Source organism: Podarcis vaucheri (assembly GCF_965113315.1).
Source record: "Podarcis vaucheri genome assembly, chromosome: 2".
Lineage (NCBI taxonomy): Eukaryota > Metazoa > Chordata > Lepidosauria > Squamata > Lacertidae > Podarcis > Podarcis vaucheri.
In genome coordinates, this window is record NC_138760.1 from 107,499,864 (window position 1) to 107,522,601 (window position 22,738).

The 22,738-nt window shown below is 41.7% G+C and overlaps 1 protein-coding gene across 9 annotated transcripts in view; it reads left to right on the top strand.

Moving 5' to 3' along the window:
• CADPS (calcium dependent secretion activator) overlaps positions 1-22,738 on the top strand; it is a 352,734-nt gene that overhangs the window by 217,019 nt on the left and 112,977 nt on the right. For all 9 annotated transcript variants that reach the window (XM_082209239.1, XM_082209246.1, XM_082209238.1 and 6 more), the window contains exons 13-15: positions 5,091-5,278; positions 21,508-21,609; positions 22,151-22,214. In XM_082209239.1, coding sequence (XP_082065365.1) covers positions 5,091-5,278; positions 21,508-21,609; positions 22,151-22,214 — 354 coding nt within the window. The remainder of the gene's footprint in view (positions 1-5,090; positions 5,279-21,507; positions 21,610-22,150; positions 22,215-22,738) is intronic.

Consider the following 22,738-nt stretch of genomic DNA (forward strand, 5'->3'; position numbering starts at 1 on the left):
GCTTTCATGCTGAGTCTTGTATGAAAAACGGAGAATGGAGCATCATTCCACAATGGAGCCAAAAGTCACCAGAATGAAGCCAAGTTTATCAGAGGACAAGTTCTATGGACAAAAATAAGTGCCATGGCTTCTTCTTCTTTTTTAAGAATAATTTTAGCATAAATAGCAATCCCACGAAGGTGAAAATTACCATCAGGCCTTTCTAAAACAATTTCATTTTTATTTCAGGAAAGATGGGGGGGTATGCTCAACAGATGACCACCTTAACCTTCATTTATCCAAGATATTTGGTTGCAAAATGGACTTCAACATTGCTATAACAAAACGGAAATAGGTCCCTTGGATCATAAAGGCTAAGTCTCAGTTGTATTCCAGACACCTTGTTCCCTGCCGAAAAAGTGAGCGTTTAGAAGGTGCTGCGTGAGTTTCTTGATTTGGGTCTGGAGATGGAATAAAGGAACAAAGGACACCTGAAGTGAGAAGAACAACCATCTGCTGAAGTTACACTGTCTCTAGGAGAGTTTCCATGGCAAGCATAGTTCAGTTTCAAATGGCAAATCCCATAAGAGAGCCCATGGAAGTGTCAGTGACACGGTAGGATTCCCCCAGTAAACAAATTGCAGTAAGGAAGGAAGCAACTGTAGTAGTAATAATAATAATAATAATAATAATAATAATAATAATAATAATAATAATTTATTATTTGTACCCCGCTCATCTGGCTGGGTTTCCCCAGCCACTCCGGGCAGCTTCCAACAAAGATTAAAAATACATTAAAATGTCACACATTAAAAACTTCCCTGAGCTGTATGAGAAGCCAGCAAAAGCTACACCAGATCCAAACTTGTTCACTGGGGGTGGGGGCTACTGCCGGCTGAGCCGGCCAAAGCCTGGCAGACAAAAAACAAGCCTTTAAAACAGAGTTTGATTTACACCACCCTTTTTGCTGGTGTAGCTTTTGCTGGGTTGCCAAGTCGCATGACCGAGCCGAACAGAGTCAAGATCCAGCATAAATCTCACTATCCAGCCCCTCCTCTACCACTCTTCTGGAACACCCATTTTTTCAAGGTTTATTGGGCACTGGCTGAGCTAGCATATCTCCAGCTGAGCCAGGGTTGGAGATCAACCACATCCTAACTCGCTCACCCTGGCAGATCTAGGGTTATTATTCGGGCCCCCAAAATCATGAACTGCAATTGGGACCAGAAAAACCGGGGCACACAGACAAGGGTTGACCTGGGAAGGCATTCTAGGCAGTGTTTGGCAAGCTCAGAAAAAGGAGCCTGTGGACAAAATGTCAAGGAGGAAACCGAACTAAGGAGCAAAATAGATTCACAAATACAAGACCGCGAAATGAAAGGTAGCCCTGCAAAGCTGCCTGAAACCACCCCCTATTCCTTTTTTCCCTTTTCTTTTAGCTTCTGCTTAGAAGCTGCAGCTAAATATCAAATATGACACGTTACCCTATCCAACAATCACAGAACTGTAGAGTTGGAAGGGAACCTCAGGGCCATCCAGTCCACACCCACACCTGCAGTGCAGGAATGTGAAGCTGCCCTAGATGGGGATCAAACCTGCAAACCTTGGCATTATCAGCACCGCACCCTAACCCACTGAGCTATCCAAGCTGACTGACCCCGTCCCTGCAATCCCCTATATGGCCTTGTAGCCATTTAGATCTGTAACCAGCTCAGCAAACCTCCCTTGCCAATGCACAATCAGGAATGCACTCCAGGGCTTCTGATTGTACACTGACAGGTGCATTGCCACCTGCCCCTCACCTGGTGGCACAGGAGCAGGTGGGTGTGGCTTGGAGGAAATGGTCTCAGACGAGACCAAATCGGAACTCATGCCACCCATGCCTCTCTCCCTGCTTTGCATATCCTGTAGCCTAATGAAGAGTTCGGTAGAACTCGAAAGCTTGACATCGTTTTGTGACGTGTTGTGATATTAAACCTATTGCCCAACTGTAGATTTGGGTGTTCTTTTCCTTCTTCCCCCGCCCCCGAAGTCTAAATCCCACTAGAAATCAGCAGCGTGCCTTTTATTCTGCTTTCCCTTCGCCCTGCCCCACGCACCCCAGACAGACACAAAAGTATGGGAAATATTTGTTTCAGCCCCCCCCCCACTAAAAAGCAGAATCCCGGTAGCTCTCTCAAAGTGGGAACAGAGGAAAGAAGCCGCCATCAGAGGACTCTCGTGACAGGCCACCTTCTGCGTTATTCTCAATCAGCATCTTGGTTTTCACACATGCGCTTTCTGGCGACTGGAGTAATGAAAGGAACTGTATCTGCTCCCCTCCCCATGCCTTTGATTCTGCCCCTCATTATTTTCATCCCTTTTTCAATCTGTTCTGGAGTTGGCCCAACAAGGATAAGCAAATCCCTTCGACGGAGTTTCTTAATTGATATTTCTTCAACTCTCCTCAACAGTAGCTATTTTGGCATCCAGGAAAGATTTGGTGTCATCCGAGTGGTAGAAAATATATTTTAATCTTTTCACAGCAGCGTCATTTCAAAGACATAGCATTTGGGGTGGCAGATGGGGTGGCAAACAAGTTGCCTAAAGGGGCAGGGCATTGATCTACTCCCTGCAGGAACTTTTCAATTAAAAGATGAAAGATTCTGCAGTTCTGAAGCACGATATACGCACATCTTATCAATTCTTCAGCATCCCTATCAATACTGTAGATTTTTTGTTGTTTTGTTTTTGAAAAATGCCTTTGTTATCATACTTAACAGAATTTCAAATTAGGTGAGAGACAGTCTACCTGAGACGCCATCATCGCTGTCACCATAACGCACGTTCTCCCGCCGTAAAACGATGGTATCGTGCTCTAGCATGCTGGGATAGATTTACAAAGTTGCTTCCCTATTAATTCATGCCTCTGCAACCTTGAAACTTCACTATTATAACACTTCTTATCGTGAGCAGTGGCCCTGTAGACTGTTCTGAGAAAGCAACTCGAGGCAAACATGATGGTCTGCCGGGAATATAATTTTGCTTTACTTTCATTACACCTGAATATAGACTGGCTTCTAATCAAATTCCATTCACAATCCCAAGATCTTAGTATTGACCTATAAAACTCTTATACAGCTTGAGCCTTAGAAACCACCTTGGTTGTGAGTCCTTTCCTGCAGACCGTTTTTCCACCTGGCCTAAGAAGACAAAGTCCTGACTGACTCCAGCTACAAAAATTGAGGCTGCTGAACAGATTCTTGGGCTGGCATGTTTTGCTGGAAGGGGGGTTAATGCTGGTTTTTTTCTATCTTTATTTCAGATCTTCTTATGATTTATGTGGAAGTTGTACTGTTTGGTTGTGTATTTTTTAAAAAAAAAATTCTTGTTTATGACTACCTTTGTGATGTTGTAGTTATGTATTTGTTCATATTGTAAGCCACCTTGAGCATGGTTTGAACTGTGGAAGGCGCCATACAAATAAAATTATGTATGTAATTTGTAAGCTTATATGTTGTAAGCTTATATTTGCATAGAAGAAGAAGAGATTGGACTTGATATCCCGCCTTTCACTCCCCTTAAGGAGTCTCAAAGCGGCTAACAATCTCCTTTCTCTTCCTCCCCCACAACAAACATCTGTGAGGTGAGTGGGGCTGAGAGACTTCAGAGAAGTGTGACTAGCCCAAGGTCACCCAGCAGCTGCATGTGGAAAAGCGGGGAAGCGAACCTTGTTTGCCAGATTACAAGTCCACTGCTCTTAACCACTACACCACGCTGGCATAGTTAGCCCATAGCATCTGGTAGACTTTTCTTCCTCTCTTTTACTAGAGGAGCCTTAGCTCTTTGCAAACATTTCATTTTTGCGCACAGAGGTGACAATTGGGATCACAACTGCTATCACTACTCCAACCTCCATGTGTTCCAGATGCCATCCATACAAAGTCTAAACATGTATCTCGTGACATGCACAGGTTCTGTGCACATGAGCCATGTGTTCCATTCTTACAGGGGTACAAATCACATGTCCAGAGCCCATGCACATAGGCATGTATGCCTACAGGCGCTTGTTGGAACAGCTCCTCGGGCACATGGAGATCCCTGGTGGGGCCAGACATGCAGTCCCAATTGTGTGTGCACACACCTGCGTGGAATGAAGCATAGGTTCAAAGGGCTGGTTTTGGTGACTGCACAATTCCCTTCACACCATACATTTAATGCACTCTGATCCCACTTTAAACAGTTGCGGCTTCCCCCAAAGAATTCTGGGGGCTGTAGTTTGTTAAGGGTGCTGAGAGTTGTTAGGAGACCCCTGATTCCCCATCCAGAATTACAGTTCCCAGCGTGATTTAACAATCAATTCCTCTTCGCAAGGAACTATGGGAACTGTAACTGGGAGAGGAATAAGGCGTCACCAAACAACTCTCAGCACCCTTAACAAGCTAGAGCTCCCAGGATTCTTTGAAGCTGTGCCTGTTGAAATGGGTATCAAAACACACTAATTAATGAAAGTCATAATGACTGCCTTACCTCTGTTATCAGAATACCAGTTGCAGGACTAGATAAGCCTTTACATTATGCTAGGACTTCTGGTATCGTTCTGGAACTGTGCTGTTAATTCTTCCTGTTGTTTTCTTTCCTGCTGGCTGCTTTATATTAATGCCGATCAGAATGGGGATTGTCCCTCTGAATGGGTGACTTATGGGTGATTCATTCAATTTGCAGGTGCCTGACTCATAGCTTCAATCAGCCACAAACTTGTTTGTAGGCTAGTAATAGAAGGTGATTATCAGCTGAGGTGTGTTCATGTGTTTAGCAAGCCAATAAGTAATAAACAAAGTGATCAGTAGTAAAAGCTGTGCAAATTCTTATTCTTTCTGAAATTTGGTGAATCTGATGTACACTCTATCATTGTGATATTAAGTTTCTGCAGCCAACTTCTGAAGGTTATTGGATTTGTATTTACTTACTTACAATAACGCAAGCTTCGTGTGTTTGCAAATGCATTTCATTTCCATTGCTAATACTTTCTTTATAGAGGTTTCCATTTGTTGTTGTCACTGTTGCCGAGCATCACATTTCCAGATCTAATGCCTTTGTTTGAAAAAAAATTCTCTCTTATTTCCAAACAGGGCTGGTTCAGTCCCGGCCAGGTATTTGTGCTAGATGAGTATTGCGCACGTAACGGAGTCAGAGGCTGTCACAGGCATCTCTGCTACCTCAGCGACTTGCTTGAGAGAGCAGAAAATGGAGCGATGATTGACCCTACCTTGCTTCACTACAGCTTTGCCTTTTGCGCATCGCATGTCCATGGCAACAGGTAAGTGGAGGACATGCTTGTCTCCATCAGGGAGGGGCAAGTCTCCAGTACAGATTTATTTGGCTACTATTGCATAACGGCTCCTTCCCTGTGGCTGTGTTCTTCTTATTGTATGATACACAACATATTGGGCAGCACAATTGACTTGCCTGTTGTTAGCGAAAGGAAGGCAGCAAAGAATCAAGTGCAGACAGACCCAAACAGTTGACTGTTGCTTTTTGTTCACTTAAGAAAATAGCTTGATGCAATTTGGAGGAGGGGGGAAGTAGGGTAGTGTGATGCTGCAGAATGTATCTGTCATTGGGTATGATGAATTTGCCCTGTTTCATTTTCATCTGAATGAGAATAGACAGCTAAATACTAACAAATAAAAGTTCTGTATTCTGCTATAAAGTACTTATTAAGACTCAACTTGTGTAACTGAGATGCAAAACCGATGTGTTAAGAATATTTTGAAATGTAGGTTCAGATTTTCTTTTTTTTAATGTAGCGTTGGCCACTTTGCAACTTAACAATAACTTCTGATGACTTGATTGTAAATAATCATTATATCTTATTTTATTTGGGAAGCATGTTTCAAGTCAACATTTTTTTAAAAGTCTGGAATGGGGAACATTTGTGGCCTTCCAGCTGCTGCTAGACTACAGCTCCCATCATCCCCAGATATTGGCTGAGGATGATGGGAGTTGGAGTCCAACAAATATATACTGGGCTGCAGGTTCCCCAGCTCTCTTTTAAACCATATATCAGAATGCTGCAAGATATACTTGAGTTTATTTACAAAAATGTATACATTTGAATCTTCATGCAGTCTCTGTATTGGATGGGAGAGAGCAGAGATGAAATAACTGAGACTCTTTCTTCCAGGTATTTTTAACATCATAAAAGGAGAAAGAGAAGTGGGGAAGGAGTGGTAATAAATAGGCTTCTGCCTTTTTTCCAGGTCCTTTATAAAACTTAAGCAAGGCTTTCCATTGGCTGGTGCTAACTACTTTCTGCCTTGTTGGCTCCACTAACATGCAGTACAGAACTAAGAATATCCCTCAATATAATGGTGAATTATCCACACATGAGCGTCTACCAGGGCTTTACTAATCTATAAGGTCCGCAGTTACCTTCCCTTGCCAGACTGTCAGTTGAGCCTGCTACAGTGAACCAGACAGTTAAAAATAAAACACAAAAACACTTTTGCCACTTGGCAGCCACAATAGCTGCACAGCCATTTCAAGCTCACTCCAGCCTTTTAGGATTAAACAGTAGATTTTACGCCTGAAAGTGTTGCTGAGATAAGTTTCCTTTCTCTATAGACAGCGACAGTATTGTTGCACTGATGGTTTTGTTTTTGGAAGTTGCATTCTATACAGTGAGATATCACACTCTGCTCTGCATATGCTACCGAATAGCAGAGTGTTATAAAATAATGAAGTGTTTTTGTAAGCTCTCTGGTAAACATCATCACGAATTATTATACACATTGCCGGTATTTCACATTATAAGGCTGCCACTAAAGTCACAGTTCATTTGATCCATCTTGTCAGGCTAACAGAGTTTGCTTCTCCATATTTTCTTTTTGGTTATGGCTTTCATTTGCTTCTTTTGTTCACTGTTGGCATTTATTATTAGTATACTGTTGTTGTTTCTATTATTTGCTTTTAGCTTGTTTTCTTTCATTTCTTCTGTTACACTTTCTTTTGTTACTTTTCCTTTTTTTCCATTTCTGCTGCCCTTACCTTTTCACTTAAAACCATCCCTGTCATGTCCCAAAGTCAAAAAATGGAAGAGATACTTGGTGCCATACTGCCAGTGGCAAATAATCCCCCAGCCGTCGAAGTAGAGCCAAAAAAGGATTCCAAAAAGGAGTCCAAAAAGAGGAAAGATTCCAAACCCCAGCCACCTCCAGAGCCCAAAAGGTAAGAAATGGCAGTTTTACAAGGTTGCACTGCAGAGTTTTGTATCGGCCATTGAGCACACTGGCTTGGACCTCAAGAAATATGAGCAAGAAAAAGAAAACCACAAATGTATTAATGCTGTTCCATGAGCACACATGCAATCACTAACACAGGGTTTCTCACTCAGTCACTCATCCATCCATTCATTTAGGTATCACTTCTCATAAAACATCTCAAAGCAGTTAACAATAAATACACATCAATTAAAAAAACATCTGCAATAAAAACACCCACATAAAAACAACTTCAAATCCAGTGCAGATGCAGACTGGGATGGAAATCTCCACTTAAAAGTCTTCTTGAAAAAGGAAGGTCTTCAGTAGGTGCTGAAAAGGTAATAGAGATGACGCCTATGTAACAGGAGGCAGTTCTAAAGGGCAGGTACTATGACACTAAAGGCCCAATTCCTACAGAATGGGCCTCCTGATGAAGACGCCCTTTTCTGTAGGTCACAGTGATTGGTTGGGTTTTTAAGGGGTGAGACGATCTTTAATTCTGGTATGCTGGTCCCAAGCTCTATTGGTACACCAGTACCAATCTAACCCAGGGGCTAATTTACAGCATGAGAAACATGGTGGATAAGGAAGATACAGGCTGTAGCATATAAACTTGAGTGGGCCATGCAGAGGTCTTGAGAAGGAGCTAGTTCAAAGTCCAGTTCAAGGACATTCCTAGATTTGAAGTCAGAAACAGAGCTTTCCCATGAGTATGAGGTTCTCAGCTCTTCAACTTTTTGTTGTTTGTAAGGACCAAGAAGACCGGGGGCGGGGGGGGGGAGATAGGTAACATGGTTCAGAATAGGCAAGTTGAAGTTTTCTAAAGCACCTGAGGAAATTTTCAGCCGTGCTGTGTGAACCACAGCTTCATTCACACATTTCCACAAGACTTGGGGCAGTGGGTTACCTATGCTAAGTTATGCAAGAAGTGGATTTTTAATTTTTAGAGCTTTTAGAGTATTGATTACTTACACGCTTAAGGCTCAGTCTGAGCTGTGTGGATTATGGTTGACAGAGGCATGACTGGAAATCTGTATAATCGGCTGATAAAAGCAACTTTTGCATCTGTTGATGAAACCTGTAGCTACAATGAGTGTGTGTGTGTGTGTGTGTGTGTGTGTGTGTGTAATCGTGTGCAAAGCCATTGTGTTAACTTTGTACCATCTGTGGATCTTGAAGTGATTTTTGAAATGCTAGTTCAGTCTATTTAGCACTGCAAGTTAAAGGATCACTCAGACAAATTCTAAAGTAGGCAAATACATCACAATGGCTTCTTCCTTCTTCCTTTGTTCCGTCCTGAGACTTCACTCAATTAGGATAGTATAAACAAAACTCCACAAAGCTCTCAAACATGCATTTTACTGAAGTTCACAAGGCACATGTGGAGATATTTACTCACATTCCAGTAGGTTTTCCTTTGGCTTTGAATGAATGTGGTGATGAAGCTCTCTATGGAGTTCTGTAAGAACAAATGAGTTTACCCCTCTTCCTTGGCTTGCAAGAACTAAACTGAACCAGGTTGCAAAGGAGAGAGGGAGGTTTTTCCCACTCTGGGTAGAGCCAATAGAAACTAGAAAATTACTGTGCCTTCATTTCCTAGCCTGCCTTGAGGTCTGGAAATGGGAAAGACACTACCTTTTCTTAAAGGAGCAGCATTATTATTCCTTCTACTTATGGTAATACTAATACTATAGAGAGATTTGCTATTACTAAATAACTGAACCCTGTGGGGCCAGATCATCCTTTCTAGCAAAGGACAAAACAGGGGAGTGATAGTCCAGCATGGCTATTCTTAGGGTATCTGGTTTACAGATTGGCACTTGATTTCCACTTGTAGTTTTGGACAGAGAGAAATCGCAAACCTTTCATGTCTTACCATGCAATCCTATGCATGTCTACTCAGAAGTAAGCCACATTGAGTTCAGTATGGCTTACTAATCCCAGGTAAGAGTGTGTAAAACTGTGGCCTTAATTACTATTTTATAGATGTTTCTCTCCATCCTGCTCTCTCTGTTTTTCAATGTTTAAAGCATCTTTTCTCTGGCTGAGAGCAGATGTGTTTAACATGCCTCTTGTTAGACTTGTGAGTAAATCCATTTGCTTAATGAAGGCGATTTTTGAAAGAAATCAAGGGGAGAAAGCTCACACCACCAACAACTGGCAGTTTAGCTTTCTGAGAAATGAGGTTGGCTGTCAGTCAGAATATGCCACTCTAGTAATGAAGGTCGAAGAGAGAGAATTCTGTGTGGCTATCAATCTCCCATGTAAGCGATAGACAGTGATGGAGCTGAGGTGGGTTGTCTGTTTGTATTGTGTTTGTGTAAGGTCAGACAGTGAGACAACAGTAGCTTGCAGTCAGCGAGAAAGTGCAGAGAGAATGTGATTCAGATGGTGCAGGACAGCCTGAAGGTCAGGACTGACAGAATGACAGGCCATCAGAGGAAAGAAACTAACTAGAAGCTATCCAGGGTCCTGCTTCATGAATACAGTTCTGGGGTAGCTGATCAGTGTCAGTGCAGGACAGGAATAAAATGGCTGCTGTTAGAAATACACCTCTAGCTCAGCTGTGACCCCTGTGCCATATCATGTGAAATGTCTACAAAGCAAAAAGAGAGTTTTGCACTGTATATTTTCAGACTTTGCTGGGAAGATTTTGTCAGTTGACTACTTAGATGTTTTATTAGGAAGAACTACTTTCCAGGCAATGATAGAATTTACTTTCTTTCTGTTTCTTAGAAAATCAAAAAACATTTTTTAGTTTATAATATAACTTTATAATATTATTTTTCTTCTCCCTGAGATGTAGAATGGAATTTCTTTCTTTGGGACATAGATAGATAGAGTGTGTATTCAGCTTCCACGATCTTATTCTCATAATGCTAAACCATGGTTCAGCATTATGTGTGAATTCAGCAAGCTTATTTATGTGTGAAATGGATTGGTTCTATATTTCCGTTGCTTTTAATCTAGGGACGTAAAATTCCTAAAATAGAAGAAGTGGGCAGGGATAGCCAAGGGGCGTGCAGTTAAAGACTTGAAGCACAAGCCACCCAGCACAAGCCACCTGCCACTGCCACCTCCTCCTGCACACAGCTCAGGAATTGGATGCCACCCACCCACCCCTTGCCCTACAGGTAGCTCTTCTGTAAGTGGAATGCTACACTTATGGGGACAATTGTGTACATCGAACCCTATGCAGAAGGGGCCAACTGGATTGGGCCCTGTTTATGTTGGACACAATCCATGCAGATCCCTTTCAAGTACGGTATATCTCAGTGGAAGTAAATTGAGAACATGCTTCACTCTCTCACTGAAATGAATGGTTACAGAGAAGAAACATGGCAATAATTGTACAATTGTTAATATTTGTCTGTAGTTCATTTTCACTGTTTGGATAGTTTAAAGTATATATATGTGTTGCCATTTTATTTGAGCATGTAAAGTTAGCCCCCTCCCCCAAGAGCTTTTTGGGCAGAATATCTGTTCCCCTATAGTTTTGCTTTTTCAACATGTAATAAGACTCTGAGAGCCTTGGAGAGCCTTGTGGAGCATAAATACTGTGGCAATGAGGACCCCTCCCTCCTCCTGCCTCTGCTACAATTTTGCCTCCCTGTCCAGATGTCAGCAAGGCAAATGCAGCCATGTTCACTGTACCTAATTTGGTTTCCCTTCCACAGTTTAAGCTTTGCTTTTCTGTCCTAGACCAAACCTTTGCTATGCGTAAGTAAGTAAGTAAGTAAGTAAGTAAGTAAATGAGTGCCCTGACAAAGACTCTTTACTCAAAAGGCACTGGGACTAATTCACTACATTCCCCCTAGCCTCTCCATCCAGTGAGCAAAAGCATTGGGGGCGCTTTCCTTTCTGACCACTAGGAGGGAGGTACTTTGAAGAAAGTTTCAGCTGAGAGAGTGTATTAAGAGGCACCTTCCATGTTCTACAGTGCCCAGAATTCTTTGAGGAGGTTGAAACATGCTTCAAATGTGCTTTAAATTTATAGTGCATTTGTAACCAGAGAGTCTTCACTCAGAACATGTAAGGTTTAATAAACCACACATTTCCAACACCTCTTCCATTTTTCTTGTATTGGTCACACCCTCCTTTATCCAGTCATCTAAGAAAAAAAAAGTACCAGTCTTTACCATGTCCAAAGACAGGGAATCAGTAAGATGGCGCAGTATGAACAAACGTTTCAAATATCCCACCTGCAACTCACTTTCTTGATTTGGCGCAGCATAGCTTTGGCCCCTTATCATTTTACATATATAAATTAAAATAGGAAATACTTCTTTGTGCACAAACCTTTTTAATAAATAACACATTTTTTGTCCCACCTTTCTTCCAAGAAGCTCAAGGCGATACCTATCCTTGTTATTCACACAAAAACCCTGTGGTGTGTGAGAGACTGATTGGCTCAAGGTCATCCGGGAAGATTCTTGGCTGAGCAAGGATTTGAATCTGGGTCTCTCATGGGAACATAGGGTCCAGCTAGCTCAGTGTTGTCTACACTGGCTGACACTGGCTCTCTGGGAATTCAGAAAGAATTATTTCCCCAGTCCTATCTGGAGACACAAGGGACTGAACCTTGGACCTTCTGTTTTTTAAAGTATGTGTTCTACCCCTGGACTATGGCCCTTCTCCAATCTTAGTCCATCATTCTGACTTGTGCTTTTCAAGCAGTACTGCTTATACCACCTGATATACTGTGAAGCACCACTGGTTAAAAGTCCTGTCCTAAACTATTACACCAATATCTCCCAGTTCCCTACAGGACCTGAGGCAGTGTGCCTCTGAGAACAATAGTAGAAAGTGCTCTTGTGCTGGTGGCCTTCTCATGGACTTCTGGTTGGGGGGGGGGAGATGCTGGACCAGACAGGCCTTTGGTCTGATCCAATAGAGCTCTACTTATATTCTTACTTGGTTATTCACTACAGGAAATAGGGCTCTGGAGCAGGTTTCATAGAATCGTACACTGGAAGTTACCACTAAGGTCTTCTAGTCCAGGTATAGGCAAACTCGGCCCTCCAGATGTTTTGAGACTACAATTCCCATCATCCCTGACCACTGGTCCTGTTAGCTAGGGATGATGGGAGTTGTAGTCCCAAAACATCTGGAGGGCTGAGTTTGCCTATGCCTGTTCTAGTCCAATGCCTTGCAATACGGAAATTTTTCACCCAGCGTGGGGCTCGAACCCTCGACCCTGAGATTAAGAGTCTCATGCTCTACCAACTGAACTATTCAGGCATTTGGCGTGATCCAGCAAGGTTCTACATATGTTAACTTGACCTTTGTATATAAGAGAGTTTCCATGAGAGGTACTAATGAACATGCTGCTCACCCAAGTAGTGGGTGTCAGCCTTGAGCAATGCAAGAGAAATTAGATCTATAGCTCTGCCAATGTTAGCCACAAAAATACAGCAATGGCCAAGTATGCACATTAGCCCCTTCATACCGTCTCAATCAAGGTTTTCCCATGTGACGTGATGGCATGGTTGCAGCAGAACAGGCAAGAACCAGTAGATGAAGCCAGGTGTGGTCATGCATGTTGGGAGCAGCACTCAATTTGCCCTTTGCCGGTAACAGCTGCATTTCTGATGTGACATGGTTATGTAATAACACAATACGCCTGGGCTTACAGCCAGGCAGCCATCTGGACATGCTCTTTGCATCATAATAGTCACAGGTATTGTAAGTCCTCTGCACCGCAAAACACTTTCAAGGGGCCATGGTGTAGAAAAAGGAAAGAAAGGAGGGCTTTGAGCTTTTAAATTTCACCAGTTCAGATCAGGTATTTATCAGGCTGTACGTGCCTACTAATGGGCATTTTTTCCCAAGAACGGGAGAGGTTATCATGAAAGGTGTAAAAGACACTGTGTTCATTTCAAAGCCACACTGGAACAGGCAAATGTCAAAGGGATTAACCCCAAAGAGCTATAATGTGTGTTTATAATTGCACACAAATGCATGCTATTGCCTCGTATAGTACTCCTTGGTTTAAAAGAAATGATTTTGATATATTTGCTTGAGCAGCATAACTAGCCCCCGAGGCACCGTGTACAATTAGAAAAGGGCATGGTGGGGGAGGTGGGGTTTCTAGAAAGAAATCGTGGCCTTAGGACCTCTGGTCCTAATTATAATTTATAATTAACCCTGCGATTTGCACAAAGAAGCAGTCGGGGGGGGGGGGAATATTGTCTTTGCCACGAGACCATTTATTTTTAAACTTGACAACTCACTTCAGAAAGATTTCTTTGGGGGCTGATTAATAATTAGTCAATGAGTAATATTAGGAGTAGACAGGGACATTTTAGCTTCTCGTGTAATGTGTTTACAATATTTTAAAATGCACACTATGAACAGCTAATTTAGGGTTTTAATATCTCATCATAAAGGCACCTTTTCCTGGCACTATCCCAACCTCCTTTTTCTCTCCACCCCCCAACACCCATCTGTACTATTATGCCCTATTAATTTCTCTAGCAGAATCCAAACAGTATCAAAATGGGGGGGGGCGGGGGGAATCTGCTACCGTTCAAGTCTGAGATATTTCCAATTCTGTAGGTTGACCTAAATTCATATAGAGGTGCCTGCACTGTAACGTGTCTGCAGTTCTTTGTGTGACTACATAGAGATTTACAGACACCACAAGTCTGATGGTTCTTTGCACTGTTTCTGTCCTTCCTCGTGTTTTGTATTCCTGATCTGGATCCAAGCATGACATAACTACATTTAAATGTGACATTATGTACACGTTTTTTTAATCATTGGACATAAAATGGTAAAATACAAATTGCACAAGCTGCAGGAACCTGTGATTACACTTGTAAACATCAAATATTGAAATGTCTCGGAAGTGGCACCTAAACACACACACATCTACAGCAGAAATGTGGATTTCTTCTCCCACCAATAATGCCTTTTGATTACCGGTATATTCTGTTGCCTTCAACTGCTTGCTTTGCAACAAGAGAATGTTCCAAATGCAGCAGAGAAAAGGAAATCCTAAGAGCAAGAATGCCCCAAACATTAATTTGAAGGCGGGAGGAAGCACACATATATAAACTGAGATAATATGATCGTTAATGACAATGGTACCATTTCCCTTCAAGTATATAAAAATAAGTGCAGGGCTCTTAATTTATGTTTATATAATCATAGTGCCGTCTACAGATTTGTACTTAATTAATGAAATCATGGTGCTTCAGCTTCTGGGGAGATGAGCAACAAGAATTAACATAACTCATAAATTTCCAAAAGATGTGCAGCTGGGTGGTAGTATTTGGAATTTGACAAAAAACATTGGAAGTATTATTATTTGTGACATGGCTAAAGATGGGGGATTGTGAGGAGAGTAAAGATGACAGAACTGGTGCTAACCACTGTGACAAGAACTTGAAAAACAGCCGACATGACATCTTTCCTATCATGCTGCTGTAAATGTCAACTTTGTGAAGGACAGTGAGAAAATGGTTTGCCGAATGTTTGAAAGGTAGATTCAAGAGATGCTCGTCATGTCAGATGTAATATAGTCCACAGCTGTTTGAGAAAGGAAGTCCTTGCAGTTGTGATGGCTCTTAGTTGGCAGGCCCTTCCAGACATCCAGGCGGCTCCAAAAATGGCTACAGTTGACCTGTAGATTGTCTGAAGTTTGTTGCTACATGATACACAGAAGCCAGCTGTGATATTTTATTATTATTAATTCCGTCTAGTGTTGTGAATACATTTTTTTAAATAATAATAATAATAAATACACTGTTTCTGCTCACAGGTACAGTGGAATACACACAGAAAAAAATACTTTGTAAGGACAGCTATGCAGACATAGTATTTTTCACAAGTAGTTTTCACATGAGGTAATGAGTGACAGCGCAGTGAACACACACACACCAACCATCTTATACCAAACTGGGCAAGTGGGGTTGGACTGAGTTGAAGCATCCCATTTTTCCAGCTGAGCTGCCAAGCATAATTCCTTGGATGCACCTATCCAGGAAGTCCCCTGGTGGTACCCTAAACCAGCAGAAAGCCCCAAAACACCACCAGTGGTAGTAGGTGGTGGGTTATGCAGAGCCAACCTGCATTCTGCTAGATCCTGACCCACTCTCACAGTTATCGCTGGCCCACACTGAACTTGATCCAGACCCGGTCACTTCAACAGCATGGAGCTGCTGCAGTGATTCTACCCAATTGTTCTGTCCTGTCCCCTCACTGGCTACTGGCCTGTGGAAGCTTTCTGATGCTGCTACAATTTAGTTGCAATTCTAGCTTCTAGTAGCTCCCACATAAAAAAAAAATGGATTGGGAGGCACTGGAAACTATAATCCCCATGCATTCAAACAGCAGTAGATGTACCTGAAAATGCTTGGGAGTATACAGGCCTTAAGGGTGAGGCCAGCAAGGCATCAGCACTCCCCACTGCCAGCACCTTCTTCTCAGGGGTCTCTCAATGGAAAGCTCCTTCAGGTACTCCTATATTCTCTTTATTATTGGTAAAATAAAGCTTTTTCTCAGGCAGCTTGGGAGACCCAAGCTAATTCACAAATAGATATAGTTACAGGTAGGTTGCCGTGTTGGTCTGCTGTAGTCAAAACAAAATAAAAAAAATCCTTCAAGGTCATACCAATGACAAGCTTAGTTGGTGTCTAAGGTGCTACTGGAAGGATTTTTTTATTTTGTTTCACAAATAGATACAGATATAGGTACATATTTAGCATTCTGGTTAAATTAGTCTGTGTTTTCTTTTCTTTTTTCCAACTATTCTCTCTCAATTAATAAAAAGGGGTATTGCATTTGAACTTTAAGAAAGGAGAGAGAAAATATTGGTGAAATTGTCCTGAGTGGGGCATAGGGCAGTTGTGTGTTTACCTTTCAAGATTGCTTTGGTGTTTTGTGAACGTATGGTACTTTCTTCCATTCAGCAAGCCATCTCTCAAGTGGTTTGCATTCTTAAGCCCCCCCTTGTTGTCCATCATTCCTGAAAACACTATAATATTCTTGGCAATGTATGGGAAGCTGCCTACCAGGTCTCTGACAGCTGTTGGTCTGTTTATTTTTAAAGTATTTACTTTTCAATGACTCAATGCAGAAAGATTATTATTTTATGTATATTTTTATGTTAAAGGAATGATTTTTCATGGGGGGAGGGTGGCAAGCTCACTTATCTCAGGTACTTGGGAGCCAGCCTCCCAGTTTCCCATGCTTCCGTCAAAGCTCATGGGAAAACGTTATGGCCTTTCATCGCCAATAAAAGACTGCTCCCATAGGGCTTTTTCAGATCAGGAAGCACAGGCAGCCATGACAGGGGAGTGCTGGGGAAATGTTGAATGGAAAGAAAAATATACCCAACACCCTCAGTCACCAATAAAGTGTGCTCAACTCTGCAGAAAAAAATGGAGGCTACTTTTGTGGGGGAAGAAAGCTTTAAAGAAATTGGGCGGCAGGTTTCAGCGCAGTGCTAGTTTTATTGCTCTAGTAAACTTCCTTGAGCCTACAAAAGGAGTGGCTGGGTAGTGTTTTGTGGAGTGCAGCAAAATAAGCAGCAGTCTGGTGCTCTGACCCCAAACACAATTGGAAGTACTTTCTCCTGCAATGTGTTCAGAATCAGAGTGTCAGCCATTGCCATCTGTAGTCTGTGGTTACCATTTTGTCTTCTTTGGAAGAAGCCGCTCACTCCGTAGTAAGCATGTAGGGTTCACCATAAGTTCTAAATTGATGTCTTTAAAACAAAAGGAGTACAGGAAAAGAACAAGTTTTTGAGCCACATTTTGTTTTCTTCTGCATTTAGACTCATGTCAAGACATTTTCAGTAACACACTTCATAGGTTATTGCTGCAATCAGGGAAAAATCACACATTTCGTTTAATAATAGTTTGACAACATGAGATGGGCAACTACACATGATGGGCTTATCACCTCCTATCTTGGATTTTTCCCTTATTGGGCAAGTGCCTGACAAGAGGCAATGATCTGTAATAACTTGATCATGCAATAACTAGTGGTAACAGTTTCACACGTTCAGGTTATCAAGTGATAGCTACAATTATCACATCAACAACATAACTTGTGTACTTGCCTGGCATTTGTCTTTCAAACCTTTTAATTTATCTCAGTAAACAAATATTTCCTATATCTTAGACTGCCGTCCCTAATTAGTTTGAGAATTACTTTTAGTTAAACGGACCTTCTCTAAAATAAGCAGTTGATTTGAAAATTAGCAGTGCCCTTCATTTTGAGCAGTTAAGGTTCTGTGCTTGCATATTTCTTTGAAATTACAATGAGGCCTTCCATTTGGCCTTTTGAGCTGTGTCTCCAAGCACTGTGAGTTGAAACTCTATGCCATGGGTAGGCAAACTAAGGTTCGGGGGCCGGATTCGGCCCAATCGCCTTCTAAATCCGTCCCACAGATGGCCCAGGAATCAGCATGTTTTTACATGAGTAGAATGTGTTGTTTTATTTAAAATGCATCTCTGGGTTATTTGTGGGGCATAGGAATTCGTTCATCCCCCCCCCAGAAAAAAAAATATAGTCCGGTCCCCCACAAGGTCTGAGGGACAGTGGACCAGCCCCCTGCTGAAAAAGTTTGCTGACCCCTGCTCTATGCTGTCACTTTTGTCTTATTGTAGGAATGCTCACTTACTATAAAACAAAAACATACCATGCAATCTGAAACATGCCTACTCAGAAGTAAGCCCCATTGAGCTCAATGGGGCTTACTTCCAGGTAAGTGATTCTAAGACTGCAACTTTAGCGGTAACATTTTCTAGAATAAGGAATTTTAAAATATTCTAAGTGTTTCAGTAGTTAAATGTTTCAAACTAAACAGCCTGCTAAATTTTCATACAACTATATATTTAAGCAAAAATGAGGCCAAAACAATATACTTTTGTACTGCTTTATGTCTTCTCCTAGTGATGTTTCCAGTTGAGGCCTAAATCAATATTTTTATTCACCCAAGCTTGGTGTATAAAATGTATACTGAATTCAAACAGTAATACCATAGAATAATCTAAATACATGGGCTAGGAACCTATCAAACATGTAAATCTCTCTTTTCCTCAATAGGACATATGTATACAGGATTAGTGATAGGCAACCCAATTTTATGAGTGTTTATTTTTGAGTGTTTAAAATTCACTTCGTCACTTTAAATAAAAAAGACAAAAATACATTTCCAAAGTATATAATGCCTTTGTTTTAAATGGGTGAGTTTTAACCATATTTAACATCAAGTGCTAATATTTATTATATTTTGAGGTTTCTGCATCTTTAGGTCAATGAAATATTGACTGTACAGATTGTATTTTTTATATATTAAAAAAGTTAGGAGCATTCTGATTCATTAAAAGGAAAAATAAAGCTTACCAATTAACCCCTGACAGGAGGTTCATTAGAAGCTTTGTAATCCCTTGCCAAGTCTTTTGTATAGCCAAACTAGTCTAATACGAAGGGTTTACAAAGCTTTAATCCAAACACGGGAGGAGGCCTTTAAGTAAGAACATTTGTTCAGTTTTAAGACTTCTTCCATTACTCTTCCCAACAGAGAGAGAGACTTACAGTTACAAACTGAGTGCTAGCACACAAGTCCACACACTAGGAAATTGCCAGTAGTAGGAAATAGTGTTGCTAATTGTCTGGTTTGTTGACTTATTTTCTGGAATGGATTAAAGTAGTTCATTACCTTTTGCATGGATTATTCAATGGAACAGCATATGACTGCGCCTGCCAATTTGGGTATACAGAGAATTTGCACAATTCCTCCGATCCACAGTCTTGGCTTTTGCCTTTGGTTTTTGTCGACCACATCCATGTAACAGAGGGATCATAGGATGGGGAACTGTTTTCAACCTGAGGGACACATTCCATTGTGGGCAACCTTTCAGGGACTACATGACAGTGGTATGTGGGAGGGGCAAAAGTGAGTGGGTGGAGAAGCAAATGTAAATTTTACCATTGTGTGGTAGGCTAGGGTCTACACACAGAGAGACACACTCCTCACTCTCCTTCCAGGCAAAACAAAAGGCAATATTGTGGGTTCAAGGATACACCCCAACCAGGTGGAAGCACTCAAGGTCAGTGCACAGCAGGACCAGTACAAGCTCTAGCTTGGGGAGAGATGTGGCTTGGAGAAAGTTCCTAGGACCAGACAGAGAGAACAGGAGGCCTGCATTTTGAAGTTCCCCACCCCGGCAAAACAGCTAAAGCAGAACACTTCGATTTTGTCATGGAATTCTACTCAATATTGATCCAGAGTAGATTCCAATGTATTGTTAGCAGAGTAACATCTTAAATACGTTGAAGGATTCCCCAAAAAATAGACCAGAGGCAATTGTATTTCATCCAGCAAAGCTTTATTACTACTGAAGGCAAATGAGCATAATGGTCACAAATCCAATACATTCAGGATTGGCACTGTCCATAAGAAACTCAGTTGCAGCAGACTTAACTTAAACTTACAATAACATAATAAATCTAAACCTTAACACTAAGCATACTATGTACAGATTCAGGTAGGTAGCCGTGTTGGTCTGACGCAGTCGAAATATATAAAAAAAACTTTAAAAAATGTCCAGTAGCACCTTAGAGACCTACTAAGTTTGTTCTTGGTATAAGCTTTCAGAAATGTGCCTGCACACGAAAGCTTATACCAAGAAGAAGAGGAGTTTGGATTTGATATCCCGCCTTTCACTCCCCTTCAGGAGTCTCAAAGCGGCTAACAATCTCCTTTCCCTTCCTCCCCCACAACAAACACTCTGTGAGGTGAGTGGGGCTGAGAGGCTTCACAGAAGTGTGACTGGCCCAAGGTCACCCAGCAGCTGCATGTGGAGGAGCGGAGACACGAACCCGGTTCCCCAGATTACGAGACTACCGCTCTCAACCACTACACCACACTGGCTCTCACCAAACTTAGCTGGTCTCTAAGGTGCTACTGGACTCTCTCTCTCTCTCTCTCTCTCTCTCTCTGTGTGTGTGTGTGTATATATATATTTCATACTACTGTATGTACAGAATGCCACACCAGAAGAAAAAGCGATAGAAAGAGAAAGTGAAACCCAGGCTCCTTCTAGCCCTACTTTTATAGTCAGCATGACCATGACTGAAAGAGATAACAGAACCAGTTTAAACCAACTGTACTCAGCTTCTCTGAGGGAATAACCCAAACATCAGGACCTTCTGCTTACCTCTTTCATACAAAGAAGCTTCCAGAACCCTCTTGAATTAAGTAGATAGGAAAGATCTCTACACACCAGATCAATACTTTCTGCACTAAGAAATGCAAACTGACAGATTTAAGTCAACTTGTGCTTAACTGCTTTGCACATGGGTGGGAGTTTCACAGCAACGCATTACTTGCTGAGGTAAAATAATTAATTTGGTACTACTAAGCGTTGTTCAAAGAACTGCATTCTGCACGTAGGAAGAACTCTGTTTATTTCGATTGCTTTCAAAAGAAGCACAGATCACTTCCACAGGAGAAAAACCTTGCTCCTCCTTGCCTTTGTACTTCCTCACACTGCATCGTTCACACCTTTGATCCTAATAGCTGAAAGCAAGTAGGCCAGGATCTAAACTGGTGCGAGTCCCACTCACACACCCCTGCAGACCTGATCCAGAGGTGGCTTACAGATATGGGCCTCAGATGGTAACCTCAGGTTAGGAGCAGGTTCACATGGGGAAAGGCAGTCTTGTAGGTATGGAGAAATAAGATATTCAGAGATTTGCCTCCCACATGAGTTACTTAGAGGCAACACAATTTACTGCCTTGGCCCTGTGCCTTTATTGAGGCTGCAATGAATACTATCCAAGAATTTCAACCCAGCAGAGGTGCCCAGTGTGGGGCAAAATGCCACACTCACACAAGGAACTAGCAGTGCCCTTGAAGTGAATGGGGGTACTCCAGGGATGGGGGCCCTGTGACCCTCCAGGTATCATATGTGGAGTTGGAAGGGACACCCAGAGTCATCTAGTCCAACCCCCCTGCAATGCAGGAATATAACTGGAATTATAATCCCTGCCATTGTTAGCCACTAGCTGTGCTGTCTGGGGCTGATGGAAGCTGGAGCCCAATTATATTTAAAGGACCACAGATTCCCCACCCCCCAAAAAACACAGCTGCTATTCAGGCTCTCTGGTACCACTGATTTAGGTAATCCAAGTCTGGAAACCCAATATTCAAATACTCTTATTTATTTGTATAATTGTTTTGACTATAATGTGATGCATTACAGTGCTGATGATTCATAAAAGTCATGAGGTAAAATGCAACTTATTCATAGCTTTTCTCCTCCAGGCCTGACGGAATAGGAACGGTAACAGTAGAAGAAAAAGAGCGGTTTGAAGAAATCAAAGAGAGGCTGCGGTTGTTACTGGAAAATCAAATCACACATTTTAGGTAATGACTGATGTTTCACCTTCCAGACAAAGAGCCAACTTGCTGCGTTTCAGATGCTGCAGTGATGATTACTTGCATAAACAGCAGGAACTTTTAAAGTGATTTTAGTGTACTATATGTTAGCATATAGATGGCACTGACAGTTCAGTCATAGAGATGTTACACAGAAAATGTAAAATGGAATTATGTGTGCATTTTTGCCATGAAAGGTTTAGAATAGAAGTCTACAGTGGAATGTCTCCATGTTATAAACAATTGCCTTTTTCTGTTTTTTATCTTGTCAGTACTTATTAACTAAAAGCAGCCAGAAGATTGGGGTTTTGGTTTTTATAAAGTAATGCTATTCCAGTTTCAAAACCAAAATAGCAATTTCTTCCTCTCCCTGCCTTGCCCCTCCCCACCCCCCTGCCCACCCAGTTTTCCTTATTCACTTTGAAACACATAAGTGGGGAGTGACTGGGACTTGCAGTATGGGTGTAAATCATCTGTTAGCTTTTAAAACATTTTGCACGTATCCAAAAATGCTATGTATTTACCCTAGGTATTGCTTTCCATTCGGCCGGCCAGAAGGTGCTTTAAAAGCCACACTATCACTCCTGGAAAGGGTAAGCGTAAGGGTCCTGAAAGGTTGGTTTTTTTAAAAAAAATCCAGTTCTCATATTTGGTTCTTTTCATTCAGCGGAATTTATATTGACTTCGATTATATATTTGGAGTCTGGATGCCATTTTCCTTCCAATCATATTGGAAATGAAGGGGCTTTTCATCTCCTGGCATGTTTGTGTGTGTCGTTTCATTTGAGCAGCATTCTTCACTACACCTGCTCTCTACTTGGGACACACCGTGGTCCAGATTTCATGGGTGGGTTTGGTTGGGCTGGGTTCCCTCTTGGCCTCTCCTGACTCTATGAACAACACTAGCTTAAAGCTTCATGTACACGTGGATATTTTATAACACCTAGAATTCTAATTGCAATTTTCTGTGCCATAAAGTCATAGTTTTATCCTGCTAGCAGAAAAACCTGAACTCTTATTGAACTCAGCTCTAATTGAACAAGTACTTTAGGGCTGGTGCAATTAATCTGTACATCTAATAATAATGAACCTTGTGAACCAATCATTTTATCTTAAC